This window comes from Arabidopsis thaliana, chromosome 2 (assembly GCF_000001735.4).
Source record: "Arabidopsis thaliana chromosome 2, partial sequence".
Classification (NCBI taxonomy): Eukaryota; Viridiplantae; Streptophyta; class Magnoliopsida; order Brassicales; family Brassicaceae; genus Arabidopsis; species Arabidopsis thaliana.
The window spans coordinates 9,728,362-9,744,115 of NC_003071.7; the positions used below are offsets into that span (position 1 = coordinate 9,728,362).

Below are 15,754 nucleotides of genomic sequence, written 5' to 3' on the forward strand. Positions count from 1 at the left end.
TCCACATGTCTTTTATCTTAAAAAGTTCATTGTTTGCTTCCTCTATAATTATTTTTCTCATATCACAAAAGTAACCACAAAATTATTAAAATCTTAAATAATACATAAATCAAAATAAAATCATACGTAGAGCATCTGATTATAGTTTTCATTTCTTTGTAGTAACATGTCCGAGATCTTGATTGTGTTTTCGGTACCATTCTTTGTCTCCACCCAAAGCTATATCATATCTCTCACTCCCACAATTATTACTTTTTGTTATTATTAAATAATAAATATCCTTTCTCCAAAATAATAAAAATAATATCTAGAGTATAAAATAAAATAAAAAAACTTAGCCTCGTTCTTCTCCCTCTGTCTCTCTCTCTCTCTCGGTTCTCTTCTTCACTGAGCTCAAAGCGATTACCTCCCATGGGAAAAATCTCTGAAGTGATTATTTAGCACTACTTTTTCTTTGTCTCCTTCTGAATCCATTTTTTATGGATCTTGGAGTTCGTGTTTCTGGTCATGAAACCGTTTCTTCTCCGGGTCAAACTGAACTCGGATCTGGTTTCAGTAACAAGCAAGAAAGATCCGGTTTCGATGGTGAAGATTGCTGGAGAAGTTCAAAGCTCTCACGAACATCAACTGATGGATTCTCTTCTTCCCCTGCCTCTGCTAAAACGCTGTCGTTTCATCAAGGCATCCCTTTACTGAGATCTACCACTATTAATGATCCTCGTAAAGGACAAGAACACATGCTTAGCTTCTCTTCTGCTTCAGGCAAATCAGATGTCTCACCTTATCTTCAGTACTGTAGAAACTCAGGTCTGAACTGTAAAAACAACTAAAGTACTCTGCTTTTTTTTTTTACTTTCTTGAAAATCAGTATATGGCTTTTGCTTAGAGTTAGATTACAGAAATGGGTTTTGATTAGAGTTTGATTTAGTGAAGTCTTGATTTTGGAATATTGGTTTTGTTGTGGTGTCAGGATATGGTTTAGGAGGAATGATGAACACAAGCAACATGCATGGAAACTTGTTGACAGGAGTAAAAGGACCTTTTTCATTGACTCAGTGGGCAGAGCTAGAGCAACAGGCGTTGATCTATAAGTATATCACAGCCAATGTCCCTGTTCCATCTAGTTTACTTCTCTCTCTCAAGAAATCTTTTTTCCCTTATGGTTCCTTGCCTCCTAATTCTTGTAAGTTCTCTTCCTTATCTTTTGTTTTCAAAGATTTGAGATTATTGATCAATAGTTTTGATTCCTTTTATCTCCAATACATTAGCCAAGAATTAACTTTATACTATCTTTTTTAGTGTATAGTCCTTTGGAACATTGAATCTTGTATGGATTGGTGGTGGGTTTATTAAAGATTCTTGCTTTGTTAGGGGAATGGTGTTTTTATGAGATCTTGAGAGATTTTTTTGTTTTGTGTGATTATGAAGTTGGATGGGGCTCTTTTCATCTGGGCTTTTCCGGTGGTAACATGGATCCCGAGCCAGGGAGATGTCGCCGGACAGATGGAAAGAAATGGCGGTGCTCGAGGGACGCTGTTCCCGATCAAAAGTACTGTGAACGACATATTAACAGAGGCCGCCATCGTTCAAGAAAGCCTGTGGAAGGCCAAAATGGCCACAATACTAATGCTGCCGCCGCTGCTTCTGCTGCTGCCGCTTCTACCGCTGCTGCTGTGTCCAAAGCGGCAGCGGGGACTTCAGCTGTTGCGATGCGTGGATCAGATAATAACAATAGCCTTGCCGCTGCTGTTGGAACACAACATCATACCAATAATCAATCTACAGATTCTTTGGCTAACAGGTGAAAACGTTTAACATCTCTTGCCTTTTTGATATAACTTATCTGCATATTCTTAAGTTTTTAATGTTCATACCTTTTTCAACTTTTAAATACTTCTTTGCCCTATGAGTAAGTAGTAGACCCACCAATTCATTATTACTACATCTTTTATGATTGTGACCACTCCTTATTAATATGAGGCTTAGGATTCCATATATTTGGATTTTTTTGCTTTAATGAACTGTTTACTCTCCTTTTCTTGATGATTCAATGATGTAACAAATTAACAAGAAATCTTAATGGTTGTTTGTTGCATTGCAGAGTTCAAAATTCTCGAGGGGCTTCGGTTTTTCCTGCCACGATGAACTTACAGTCGAAGGAAACTCATCCGAAACAAAGCAATAATCCCTTTGAATTCGGACTCATCTCTTCTGATTCGTTACTTAATCCGTCGCATAAACAAGCCTCGTATGCAACCTCTTCCAAAGGCTTTGGATCGTATCTTGACTTCGGCAACCAAGCCAAGCACGCGGGGAATCACAACAATGTCGATTCTTGGCCCGAAGAGCTGAAATCGGATTGGACTCAGCTCTCAATGTCAATCCCTATGGCTCCATCTTCCCCTGTTCAAGATAAACTTGCACTCTCACCTTTAAGGTTATCGCGTGAGTTTGACCCCGCGATCCACATGGGATTAGGCGTCAACACCGAGTTTCTTGACCCCGGGAAAAAGACGAATAACTGGATACCAATCTCCTGGGGTAATAACAACTCCATGGGAGGTCCACTCGGCGAGGTACTAAACAGCACGACCAATAGTCCCAAGTTTGGTTCCTCTCCAACAGGCGTCTTGCAAAAGTCGACATTTGGTTCTCTTTCTAACAGCAGCTCGGCAAGCAGCACCATCATTGGCGATAACAACAATAAGAACGGTGATGGAAAAGATCCGCTTGGCCCGACCACGCTGATGAATACTTCTGCTACTGCTCCTTCTCTGTGAAACTGAAAAAAAAAAACTAAGGACAATTGCGAAAACAAAAACACTCTGTTTTTCTCTGTTTCTGGTTTTTCTTACTTGATGCATTGTTGTTTCTGTTGCTGTTTTCTTTCTATATAAAGCAAGAAGAAACTAAAGGAGAGATGTGTGTTTTTTTCTTCATAATCTTTGTTCTTTGTTTTTCCTCTTATTTGTTCTCAATCATCAAATTCTTGATTTTATTGTTCCTCTTATAGCCGTTGAGCTAAATCCCTGGTTTTAAGAAGTCTATGTACACAATGTTCTAAAACTGAAAAATATACAAATTTTTACTTTTTTCACTAACCACAAAATTAAAACCAAGTGTTAGTGTCACAAAATTTGTGATCCTTGAGAGATTTTGACGAGAGGTTTCCTAGTTGCAGACAAGAGGCAACATTGTTTGTGGATTGGACATAGAACACTTCTTCAAAACAACTGTCTCCAACTTTAGTTTTTTTTTTTTTTTTTTTGGGTTCTGTTTCTCCACTTTTGGGTCCCTGTAACTACTTTTTGCTCTTCTCTCTCTAACCCTACCTTTCACTTATTCCTGTTTTTGTTTTTCTTCAAGAAAAAATGAAATTGATTATAAAGAGTGGAGGAGGACCAATCTCTCAATGTATGGATGGTCCATAACGTTTTTAATTTGGATTTTTTTGTGTAATTTTTGGAGATTTTATTCTAACACGTGGCATGTGTGGGACGATCCAGACACTTCCACTTGCACTAGACACGACAATTCTTACCGAATAAATATCTTCACTAGATGCAAGATGCTTCAAGACTCAAGAGTACAGTATTAGATATAGTTTGGAGTACATAACCTTGTTGCTTTCATATGATAAATTTAGTGTTAGATCATTAACAATCTTTTCCCAAAATGGTTAATGGTTAATGGTTAATGGTTAATAGTTTTGCATATATTTTAAACAAATAATACGTTATTCAAATTTGCATATATTTTTCTAACTATACTTAATTCCGTCTACGTACTTGATAAAAAAAAGGCTTGTAGGAAGAATCTTGCGGTCTGTCTACTTGAGGAATAAGAAGGAATCAAAGAGGAAACAAGCTGAACATGGGAATTGGGAAGTCTGTGAAAGACTCTGGTTGACGTAGAGGTTTCATTCCAACCCTCAAAGCCGACGACTCCAACTTGATGCAGAAGGTTTTAAATACATGATAGGGTGGTAGTCGTCAACAAGAGTAGTTGATTAGGCTTATATCTTTTAGCCCACTCACTAATGGGCCTTGATAAATATGATTAGAGAGGCCCAAGTACGAAACAACAGCAAAAAAAAAACGAAGTCCATCATCTAAAGTAACACTCATATTCTCATTTACACATAAGAGTGATCAAAAGAGACACAGAAATAAAAATACTTCGCTTTTATCTAATTTTTTTTTTCCGTTCTAAACTTTTTTTTTTCTATTTTTTTTTCTTTCAAATCATATGATGATGATTGATGATCAATGATGGATTCAGCTGAAGCTGTCTGAAAATCAAAATCTGCCTCATCTCCAAGAATCTCCGTCTGAGAATCTCTTGTTCCGACAAAAGCTGATTGTTGTCCGTACACATTAATGCGATGTTGTACAAAACAATTCGAAGCCGGTTTGCGAGTTCCCGGTTTTCTAAACCGAGACGATTTGCTTCGTCTTTTAAATTATCAATGTGTCTTTGTTTACGCATCCTCGACCGCTTCGCTGATTCTCGGTTTGATTCCATCCGTTTGCGTTTACGGTCGTCAGTCACCTGCAAAACCGACCGGTTCAATTTGTTCCGGTTATGATTCGTGGCGTTACTTCGGATTTTCGTGTTTTTTGAGTCCAATTCGTCGGATTGAGGACTCGGTACGCCGTGGAAAAGGTTGGAATCATCAGAACCGGAGTTAGTTTTGATGGAACCGATACACGATTCGTCAAAACCGTTAAAATCGGTGTTAATTTTGACAGAACCGGCATCGGATTCACCAGAACAAGGACTCGGTACGACCGGTTCGAGATGGATTGTAGAGAAGAGATCGGAGCAGTTCAATTCCCAAGGAGTGAATCCGGTCTGGAAATCCGATAATTGGTTAACCAAACCCGGTTCAGTAAAGGTAAAGGCCGGTACAGTAGACATCATAATGACCGGTTTAAAATTGTTTAATTAGAGAGAAGAGAGAGAAGAGAAGGAGAAAAGGGAAGCATTGATTTGAAGGAGACTGGAATTTAAAGGAAAATTGGTAAGGGTATTTTGGTAATTTTTGAAATACTATGTATGACCGTATTTTATACGTATAACGACTTTTGAGTCATGTGGCACTATGTGGGGTTGGTATTATTTTTCAAGACCCAACTTTTATGATTTATATGAAAGTAGAAAAATATTTTGTGGGACACCAATAGCCAATAGGACTCGTTTAAGGTCACTTTCTGAAAATAAAAAAGTGATTAAAATTGTTAAACCAAATGTTTGTTATAGCTTAGTGATGAAGAAACAGTCCATATTTAACACATGCATTGTCCATTCATCTAATTTGTCGCCATTGTATTCAAATCTAGATTTACAACAGAACAAAGAAAAAGAGAGAAGTTCAAATAAATAAAATAAATTTGAGGCTCAAAAAAATGAATATGGTGTCGTTGGTCGATTGATTTATATGTGTAGTTGGTGTAATTAGTGGTTGGACATGAAACAACTAACATAAAATTCAATCACAACGTTCGTTTTTGGTTTTTATTTCAATCAAAATTTATCTGATTTTAACTAAATCCAGCTTTTTATTTCATATTGGTTCGTATCAAAAATGTTTTTTTCTTTTCCACAAAATGTTTGAGTAAGTTGTTTATATGATTTTAGTATTTGAAAGGTACTTAGAGAATCTATATATTAGTTGGTACCTGGTGTAACTACCAAACTAAAAATAAATACCGAATACTGATATATTTTCTCAATATGTTATTTTTTGTGTGTTTTTTATCAATCGTGATAAAGTAATTTCAAAATTAATTGGAATTAAACAAAATATTTATGTTTAACGAAAAGCTATTTAAGAACGAAAGAGAATCTTATTTATCTAACAAATAAATAAAAGAAAAAATAATCTTATCAATGAATAATACGTCCAACAACAAATTAATGATTTTTAAATACATTTTTGTGCTCTAAATTTTCGGTTAGTTAGTTTATTCGAAATAAGAAGATAATAAAGAAGAGAAAAACTATAGCAACGGCCACATGCCAAATCTTCAAAAGTAGTAAAGCAGAAATATATTTAGAAAACTTTTATTATATGGTTTGGTAGCATGTTAAATCAAACTTTAATCGCATAAAGATGTATCATTCAAATGCTTCCCACATTATCTTTTTAGTTTTAATAATCACAACTTCTCTTTTATTAAATATATATATTGTTGCTATTATAGAATATAAGTAGGTGATTCTACGTATTTTTTAACGCATCAAGATTTACTATTGTCTAGCCCAATTTGTTATTGAAATATCAAATCGTGTAAATCTTGTTCAGAAACTTGCGTGGGCTCGAATTTGGATGTAGGGAGATAAAACTGGCATTAGGCTAGCTAATAGGCAAAAATAAAACAAAAAATAAGAAAGACTGAAATAAATGATATCATCAGTTCATGATTTGATTTGATTTTCATGCTCTAATGCTAAATATTTTTTCTTGTGTCATTTTGATGAATTAGAGATGTCCATCTTTATTTTAAAATCGTACATTGACGCAAAATCTTCGCTAAAATAAAGAAAATATAAAAGTGGCACTGAAAATGTTAATAACTTTATTATTTGGTTTAAAATTGGTCTTCCAACCTAGATAAAATAATTTTATATAAATAATTTTTCTCTAATTGAAAGATCCTATGTAAACTAAACTGAATAAATACACACACATGGTTCTCACTCGAAGAAAACTCTTGGTCAGATTTTGGTTCACCATTCACTAAAATCTCTGGGTTGAGTCTATAAGTCTTTCAAATCCAACAAAAACAACATTCTCCAAAGAAATTAAAAGTAACTTTTTAGTAGATCTTAAAAATATGTCCTCACAATTTCGTTATAACATATGTATGTATACAACCTTTTATAAATCATAAATCAACTTAAACCACAATGATAAGTACAACAAATTTATCCAAAGATATGATACTCATATAATATAAACATTGTATATGCATTTGTTGAGATATGATATATCATATATGTATATGTCATATTTGATATTCATAAAAAAAAAAAGTATAGTATGATAATCACAATCAATATACTTTGTGCCCTCATTGAAAGCTAAATGTTAAGATCATCAAGCTTTGATGATCTTGATTACAACCATGTTTTATTATTGTTAAGCAAAAGACCAAAATTTTTAATATCAAGTTTTCACCACCGTCACAAAGCGATCCTTTATGGTAAACTTCTATTTAACTCTAAAAATGTTGATGGTGTCCTTGGTTTCATCAGCGATAGTTTTGGTTAGTCTTAATGTTTCCTAAGTTAACATCGGTGTTATCTCTCCACGATCTTTGTTGGAAGACAAACCAACGTCCCACATCAAAAAATTAGAAAATAACATTCTAGTATATAATTACTTACATGAAAAGTCAACTAAAGCGTAAACATAGAAAACACTATCATAAAGTGCTATTAATATCTGTTTTTCGTATAGTGATTCAAGTCCAACTCAAAATTAGTTTGAGGTCTTTCGGGAAAATGTCCAAAAACAAATCCGTGCGAGCTTGAAATTTTTGTATAAAGTAGACAAGTTTACTTGGGTTTCGGGAGCCAACAATCTTGCCTTCAAACAACTTATTTGTAGTAGAGTTTTTGGTCGCTTTATATTGTCGCTAGCGATAATTTTCTGATCAAGCTTTACATCTTTGCTGGAGATTCAAATATCCAGTAGTTATCTTGAGTTTCACAAGAGAGAATTACACAAGTGTGTCAAAGACTAGCTATAGTAATTTTCGACTAGCTCACTCTTGAATCTCTTTTATTACAAACTAGGTAATTACCCGCTATATTACAAGAAAACACGGGTTTTCAAACTACAACATTAGTAGCAATATACTCGTTAAAGTAGAAGTCGACTATATTACGAGTAATAGCCTTAGTCGCTAATCCAGAGTCGCTAAACAAAATAGTCGTAACTTTAGTCGCTAAATGACCACTACGATACGACTAATACCCGCTGTCATAACATTAGTCATATTGTAGTCGTAAAATATAACGACTGAGTTACGATTGAATCACATAAATAACGAGTATCGTAGAGACTCCTCTGCGATTATTTAGCGACCACCTAGATGAAAAAAAATTAATAAAATAAGTAGAATAAAATGAAAGTAGTGCTTGGTACATTATTATGATTTTTATTTATTGAATGTTTTTGAGAAAATTCATTTAAGAGTGAGATTAATGGAGAATTTAACACAACAAAAGACTTTTGATTTTTTCTCAATTAGTTTTGCTAGTTGAACCAATCCAACAAGTTAACTCACAAACCAATCAATAATTTCTTATTTTATTTTATTTTTATGAAGTTTGGTGCATTAATTTATAGAAGCAACGAGACATGCATGGCTATGTCCTAGCGAACATAGAGTAGTAGTTTATACAAGTATACCAAAGCTAAACCAGTCTCGTGAACTATATATATACGTCAACACCGAAACTTTGGAAATGTATAATACTTGTATAGTTAGTCTCTGTGTCTGATATTAAATTGTACATAAATTTCTTTATGATTACAGTTTTTTTTTCCCCCGATTTATTTGACACGGTTTGGGTTATATATATGATTAGTCACACACCGACTTGTAATATACTCTCCAATACACGCTTTTAAATTTGGTGCGTTCCAAACGGATGATAAGAACACCATGTCACACTAATCGGGTAGGGACGTCCACTAACCATATTGACAGTTGTATCAACTACAACTACACCATATATAACGGTAGATCCATTGCATTCGTGTGGAATCTATAGTGTTTATATTTGCATATATCATGTCAAATGATATTTTGCTAATGTAGGTAGGTGACGCCATAGAACTTTTGAATATATTAATATGGAATCAATGCTTTTAAGAAGTGGATGGTGATTATCATTTATCACTCTATCATCCCACGTTTCATACACGCTGCGACTTATATTTTGATTTACTTTTCTTATGGGTTTGGTCCAATTCCACCGCTAAACACTATGCACAAGTGCAAACAAATATTTAATTAAATTCAACTTCCGATTTAATCGGTCATTCAAATGAGACTAATGAGTCCACCAAACTCCACAATTAGATACCCATAAATAAAATAGAAAATTCGAGGTTATCAACGTGCGATAAGATCCACTTTTTGGGTTATATAATAACTAAATAAATGAACAAAACAAAAATAGATTTGACTAAAATTTGGCTATAAATAAATTTGAGTTTCAAAGAAGCCAAACCCGTCAACACATCTTCTTTAAGCATCTCTCTCCCTTCAAAGAAAATATCACAAAAATGGCAAACGTCTCCGCTTTGCTCACCATAGCTCTTCTCCTTTGCTCCACGCTAATGTGCACTGCCCGCCCCGAACCGGCCATCTCCATCTCTATCACGACTGCTGCCGATCCATGTAACATGGTTAGTCTGATTCACATGCCATGCATGAATCAATTTCCATATATAAACACAAAATAACCAATATCAGAGCTTCTAAATTTTTAAAAATATTTAACACATCGAATAGGTTTAATAAATTTTTTGTAATGTATGATGATTACTTTGGCAGGAGAAGAAGATAGAAGGAAAATTAGATGACATGCATATGGTAGACGAAAACTGTGGTGCAGACGACGAAGATTGCTTAATGAGGAGGACTTTGGTCGCTCATACTGATTACATCTATACCCAGAAGAAGAAGCATCCTTGATTTTCACTTACTCATTTCTAACAAACTTTTGCTCAAGATTATGTAATTTATGTCATCCTTAATTAGTATTTGTCACATACAAGATCAAGATAGTTATGATTGTGATTATTTATATGTATTTTGGATGATATATTGTAGAACTAGAAGTTTGACAATAAAAAGTTTATAGTGTCGTTGTATGTTTAAGAAGTTTGACAATAAAAACTTTATAGTGTTGTTGCATATATGTGTTGAAAACTCATTAAAAACACACACACACATGAAGTACGCGTATATTTATAAATAAACTATAAAATTGAGAGTGGATTCATGGAATCTTTTTTATTGAAAATACATGTTGGCTTGTTTGATTAGTTGAGAGACTGCTAAACATTTATTTCATATAACTAGCAAAGATCGATATATCGTCGTGTACACAAAAGTACTACTGTATATGTTTGATCGAATCTGAAGAACCAAATTTATATTTTCAGACTGATTGTGTATATGGTCTCGTAATATACAATCATATGATAATTAGCCATCACTAATGTAGTCATGTCTTTATGCTGAAAGAGTGTAGAGACTCTGCCGTCATAATGCAGCTGTTAACTACGAGAGCGAAGCTAAATATTTTTGAAAAGCTCCCACTTCAATCGAACGGAGGGAAAAACCTCTTGCGCATGGAATAGAGTAGTCAACAATCATTTGTAATTGTAATAGAAAAAACTAGTTTAATTAGAAATTGAGCATCAAATTTAAACAGCTCTGTAAAATTTTCTAATTGTAATAAGAAATTTTTGTTATATCTGTCTTAAAATATACACCAAAGGTAGACACAATATCTCCTACAAGTGCACATTCAACTTCTAGATATAGACAAAGTTCCAAACTTATAATAAGTTTTTTTGCAAAGTTATTGGTTATAATTAAGTTTAATTGGTTTATCAATGGGTAAAGTATACAGTAAACTGATTAAACCTAGCTATGTGGGTTATAGATCTCGAACTATTTACTCGAAGTACATTAAGTTATAGAACTTTCATTTCGGAGAAAATAAGGATAAAACTTTTATTTTATAGACATATGAACTAGAGTTAAAATATATGAGCTCTATCTACTGATACTTTTTATGAGAAAATAGACCTTTTTTCTAAAATTATCTTTGATGAAAATTTTGTTTGGTACTCCAACATGTGTACAAAAGTTGCGCTAGATCAAAACATATGTAAGTAACACAACTTATGACATTCTTGATTGCAAAATTAGTTAAAATCTAGTTGTTTTTATATTATTGTTGACACAAAAAAAAATGTCAGCATATGAAAGCCTCCGTCTGAAGCAGAAGGAACGACTCTGGTCTAAAACTCTAAAAACCCTATCTTCTTCGTTCTAAACCCAAAACACACACAAAACAAAATGGTGCTACTTCTCCGATATCGATCCTTAACGATAAATCTCACTCCTCTAATACCCAAATCTCAAAAATTCCACACTCTCCAATCATTTCGTAACCCTAATTTCATCTCCATCCCAAAAATCTCAGCCTCCACGAACAATCCAACAACAACAACGAATCGGTCGATCTCCGACGCGACTAAATTCGCTAAGTCAGTGTTATTCATACCTCCTGGTGTAGAGATTGAGGAACTAACAGATGATATGGTTCTTCCGGGTTCAAATATCGTAATCGGACCTTTTGCGGGTCATTCACAAATCAAAGAAGTTGAATTTGTTAAAAGTAGTGCTCGTGCTAGAGATTGTCCTAAAGATGATCGTCCTGAGATTGCGATTTTGGGTCGTTCTAATGTTGGCAAGTCTTCGCTTATCAATTGTTTGGTTCGTAAGAAAGAAGTTGCTCTTACTTCTAAGAAACCTGGTTTGTGTTTTTATTCCTTTCAATTTGGTTATAAAAATCGAACCTTTTAAGTTTTGGAAATCTGAAAGTTTGGATTTTTATTTGGTGAAACAGGGAAGACTCAGCTTATAAATCACTTCTTGGTGAATAAGAGTTGGTACATTGTGGATTTGCCTGGTTATGGGTATGTGTTTTGATCTCTTGCTTTTGGATAAAACAATCAGTTTTCTTTGGCTAAATTTGGTATATTTCAGTTCATTTTGGTAAAATTTAGGATAAGAGTTCGGTATTTTTGGTTTGGTAGTTCGATTGGCTTAGTTCTGAACTGGTACATTTGGATAAAATTTCAGTTTAGTATAGTCTATTAGTAATTTTACTTAAACTTAGAATTAAGTTTTGGTAAATTTAGTAAGGTGGTTCCGAACCGAACCGGTTGAGTTGGCTAACTCGGTTTGAACTGATACATAGTGGATTTGGATATGTATTTGTTGATATCTTGCTTTCAGATAAACGTTATTATTGTTTGATGTTGAGAATATATTTGCAGATTTGCTAAAGTTTCAGATGCTGCGAAAACAGATTGGTCTGCGTTTACTAAAGGTTACTTCTTGAATAGAGACAGTCTTGTTTGTGTTCTACTTCTCATCGATGCAAGTGTTCCTCCTCAGAAGATTGATCTTGATTGTGCTAATTGGCTTGGTCGCAACAATGTATGTGGTACCAATTCTGGCTTTTGTGTGTTCAGTGAAATGTTGCTTTGAGGACTTGTTAAATGACGTTTTTCGATGATTTTTCAGGTACCGATGACTTTCGTGTTTACGAAATGCGATAAAATGAAAGCAACGAAAGGGAAAAGACCTGATGAGAACATTAAAGCTTTCCAACAAATCATTAGAGAGAATTTTAAAGTACATCCTCCTTGGATTTTGACGAGTAGTGTATCTGGTTTAGGCAGAGACGAGCTTCTTCTTCACATGTCGCAGCTGAGAAACTACTGGGATCAATAGGTAGCGCGTAAATTTCGTAAACAAATGTTCGAAAAGGTCGGTTTTGAATCATTGGTTATATCAAATTGTAGTTTTGTAATGTAACAGTAACTTTTGTATTTAAAGATAAGATCATAAAGTGTTACTACTACAGTTCTAATTCTGATGAAACAAATTCATGAATTGCCGAAAAATTGGCAAGAATAGCTTCTTTCTTGCTACCATCTTGATAGATTAGCAGGACTAAGCAGAGGGAAAGCTTCCCAGAACCGAGATGACGAAGGTGAAAGATCAAACGCGAACGGATTATCCTTAGCTGTTGTTGTATCATCAGAAATCTTGACTGGTTTAGCTTCAACTTGATGTACCTCTTGCTCAACGTCTTCTGCACCAGTTAGCCTCTGAACTAACTCCTTGAAGTTAACAGGCTCGACTCTGTAAACTTTAGGATGCATCCTCTGAGGCAAGCCCGTTACGGGTTTTTTCCATGGCTTTGCCGGTTGCTTACGGGTCGAATGAAGTGAGGAGTTATGAGAGAAACATGGTTGTGAAGTAGCTTCCATGACGATCAGAAGTTTCTGTAATACACAAATGATTTGAAGCGAAGTGTCTTACCTTGATGGCTTTGTGTGTACACATATAAGTATTTATAAGTGTGTGGACGGCATTATTATGTCAACGTTTTGAAGCGTGTAAGTCATTTTGGGTTTTATGATCTTCTTTTGCGGCTTACTTGGTTTTTGACTTTTAAGTGAAATGAATGGGAACGAGATGGGATGATTCATGGAATTGAAATGTCAACGTGGGTGTGCTAACTATTTTTATTTTCTTGTTTATTTAAATGTTAGGTGAAAAGCAATGAGTACATTTTTGGATTAACGTAGTTTTTGTTAAAAAATAATCTAGATGACATGGCAACGGTGTCATTAGTAACATGGCATTCATGTCATCATTATCATCAAATATGTGGTATCTAACGTCAGCAGAATATATAATTTTGCATATAATTTGATAAATTAGGTATGTAATTTAATTTTATTTAAAAGATTAAGTATATATTAACGCATAAGAAATTATTAGATATAAATTAAACATTTGAACTTTGGTTGGGTGGTATGAAATAAGGTTGTGCCTTAATTAGTTACCTTCCGTTAGGATCCTGAAAACTGTTTAGGTCCACAACTACACAATATAACAAGCAAACAAAACTTTTGCTTCCGAGTGTCAGAGTAAAAGCAATAATGTAAAGAGATATCTCGATAAGTGATGAGACTCAATTATCCGCATAGAAAAAAAAAATATGTATAACGGAGAAAGATATCCTATCTACAAACCTTGAATATCACTTTCCATACAATGCAAACATTTTAGAAATTGTTACATTTACCCAAAAATGATATATTAAACTTATCAAATCTATCACAATTGTGATCTACATGTTTTTAAGTAAAAGAAAACATTTGGTTTTTGACATATTATATCTTAAACTAAATATAAATTAATCTCGAAGCCGCGGCTAAAAAATCGAGTTTTTCCCACTTAAAGCGAAGAATATAGCTAAAAGTGACGGCTAACATTTGGATATGTCGGTTTCTTCCGTCATTCGTAGTTTGGCTCGGTCCATGACCTCGGTCTCACCCCAAGTTGGATATACAACACCATCTCCATTGCCTTAAAGACATTGCTTTCATCCAAAACCTTGTTCCACACCCCACTCACTACGCAGTAATTGTTGTTATACGGTGCTCGGTGATGATTCATGTGATGTATCCGTGAAACAAGAAGCCCAATGTCTTGCAACCCAACCACAAGAGGTGGAAGCTTGCTCTTCGTTCCATGAGCCCAAGCATGGAACAACTGACAAAACAATACACAAAATGCAAACATGCTTACAAAGCCATGAACCACATGGTCATCAAAAGCAAGGTCTAGTGGGAGAACTATCAAGGTTGTGCCTCGAGCCATAAAATGTAGATTGTTTGCAAATTGCCGTTTGGTGATTGTCCATGGACACTTGTGATGATCTTGAGAGTCTTCGATATGGATTCCTACTAGAGGCGTAGACTCATCACCGTAGTTATCGGTGGCCCAGTGGTACACACCAGAACCTAGATCTGCTAAGATATACCCGGCGAAACCGGCTAAAGATGGTTCGAGCCAGAGATGAGAACCAAATGCTCCAATGATTGATTTGGAAAAAGAGACAAACACGGTGGTGCAGCCAGCTGCAACCCATAACCGGTGAGTCCATGTAGATTGTAGAGTTGGGTCGTTGGAGAGAGGAGGATTCACAAGTCGTTGCTCAACAACAAGCTTCATCTCATGGTTAGGCTGAGAGTTGGTGGTGGAAGTGACACGGAGAAACGATGGACGGTGGCTTCTTGGGATGTTGTTTGTGATGGGATTTAGAGTGTATTTGGTTTGAAGAGATGTAGCCATTGAAGCAGAGTATGTGATGTCTGAAAAGATATATCAAGTTTCTTGTTTTTTTTTCCAAAGCTAAATAAAACAAGGATATGTTTTTTTTTGTGACAGGATAAAAAAATCATTTAAAAGAGATAATTTTGACCAAAGAAAGTAAGAGAGTATTGAGATAATAACATTCAAAGAAAATCTCAAAAAATTTGGATTAATTTATGAAGTTACCAACTAAAACCTAACATTAAAAAGTATTATTAAACCCAAAATTACTCGTTAATACAGATTTCTATATATATTTATTTTTTCTTTAGAGAAAACTTTAGGAATAAAAAAACATTTACTTGGAGATGCGTTAAAACAAAAATAAAATATTCACTTGGTTTAGAGATATGAATTGGGTATATAATCAAGGAAATATCAACCACCATCAAAGGAACCAAATCACCAAAAGCATATAGAGTTCTTCATAACCACACACACACATATTAGGATGACAAGCTAATCCAATACATTATCTCTGGTTTTGATTAGGAAGAAGATTTTAAATGCATTTTCCAAGAATCCCATAAATAAGTTCAAGTGCCACCAAAGGCGTTTTATTACAAACCATAAAATAGAAGATTACAAACACAAAAGAGGTTCGTGTATAACTCATATGACATATTTCATTACAAACATAAATGTTTCCCATATAATTGGAGAAATTGTGAGAGATGTGTTCAACAAGTACTTACGGTGACTACTCTACTTGTTTCCACAACACTTAGTTCGTGAACCACAATAATATGTCCAAT

At 34.5% G+C, this 15,754-nt stretch overlaps 6 protein-coding genes and 1 long non-coding RNA gene across 8 annotated transcripts; 4 read left to right on the forward strand and 3 right to left on the reverse strand.

Moving 5' to 3' along the window:
* The first annotated feature begins 118 nt into the window (after nucleotides 1-118).
* On the forward strand, nucleotides 119-2,940 carry GRF1 (growth-regulating factor 1). The gene is made up of 4 exons (NM_127849.4): nucleotides 119-807; nucleotides 971-1,183; nucleotides 1,429-1,801; nucleotides 2,102-2,940. Exons 1-4 carry the CDS (start codon nucleotides 480-482, stop codon nucleotides 2,778-2,780), a joined length of 1,593 nt encoding a protein of 530 aa, NP_179869.1. The 5' UTR covers nucleotides 119-479; the 3' UTR covers nucleotides 2,781-2,940.
* Nucleotides 2,918-5,251, reverse strand: bZIP6 (basic leucine-zipper 6). 2 transcript variants are annotated; one of them, NM_001202651.1, is made up of 2 exons: nucleotides 4,215-5,039; nucleotides 2,918-3,273 (listed from the first exon to the last, which is right to left on the reverse strand). In NM_001202651.1, the coding sequence occupies exon 1, from the start codon at nucleotides 4,921-4,923 to the stop codon at nucleotides 4,240-4,242; it is 684 nt and encodes a 227-aa protein (NP_001189580.1). In that variant the 5' UTR covers nucleotides 4,924-5,039; the 3' UTR covers nucleotides 2,918-3,273; nucleotides 4,215-4,239. The 2 variants fall into 2 exon arrangements, with proteins under 2 accessions (NP_001189580.1, NP_179870.1); NM_127850.3 differs by lacking the exon at nucleotides 2,918-3,273 and having other exon boundaries at nucleotides 3,931-5,251.
* Nucleotides 4,103-5,262, forward strand: AT2G07850. Its single transcript, NR_140236.1, has one exon — nucleotides 4,112-4,967. It is a non-coding gene; the product is annotated as an other RNA (long non-coding RNA).
* Nucleotides 5,263-9,221: 3,959 nt separating this feature from the next.
* Nucleotides 9,222-10,023, forward strand: PSK2 (phytosulfokine 2 precursor). Its single transcript, NM_127851.5, has 2 exons — nucleotides 9,222-9,427; nucleotides 9,576-10,023. Exons 1-2 carry the CDS (start codon nucleotides 9,305-9,307, stop codon nucleotides 9,714-9,716), a joined length of 264 nt encoding a protein of 87 aa, NP_179871.1. The 5' UTR covers nucleotides 9,222-9,304; the 3' UTR covers nucleotides 9,717-10,023.
* A 1,023-nt stretch (nucleotides 10,024-11,046) lies between these two features.
* EMB2001 (P-loop containing nucleoside triphosphate hydrolases superfamily protein) lies at nucleotides 11,047-13,339 on the forward strand. Its single transcript, NM_127852.4, has 4 exons — nucleotides 11,047-11,574; nucleotides 11,668-11,737; nucleotides 12,101-12,263; nucleotides 12,351-13,339. The coding sequence occupies exons 1-4, from the start codon at nucleotides 11,115-11,117 to the stop codon at nucleotides 12,558-12,560; spliced, it is 903 nt and encodes a 300-aa protein (NP_565543.1). The 5' UTR covers nucleotides 11,047-11,114; the 3' UTR covers nucleotides 12,561-13,339.
* On the reverse strand, nucleotides 12,758-13,102 carry AT2G22880 (VQ motif-containing protein; the record flags this gene model as incomplete). The annotated part of the gene is made up of 1 exon (NM_127853.1): nucleotides 12,758-13,102. The coding sequence occupies one exon, from the start codon at nucleotides 13,100-13,102 to the stop codon at nucleotides 12,758-12,760; it is 345 nt and encodes a 114-aa protein (NP_179873.1).
* Nucleotides 13,340-13,862: 523 nt separating the features above from the next.
* On the reverse strand, nucleotides 13,863-15,106 carry AT2G22890 (Kua-ubiquitin conjugating enzyme hybrid localization domain-containing protein). Its single transcript, NM_127854.3, has one exon. It carries the CDS (start codon nucleotides 14,976-14,978, stop codon nucleotides 14,139-14,141), a length of 840 nt encoding a protein of 279 aa, NP_179874.1. The 5' UTR covers nucleotides 14,979-15,106; the 3' UTR covers nucleotides 13,863-14,138.
* Nucleotides 15,107-15,754: the final 648 nt, after the last annotated feature.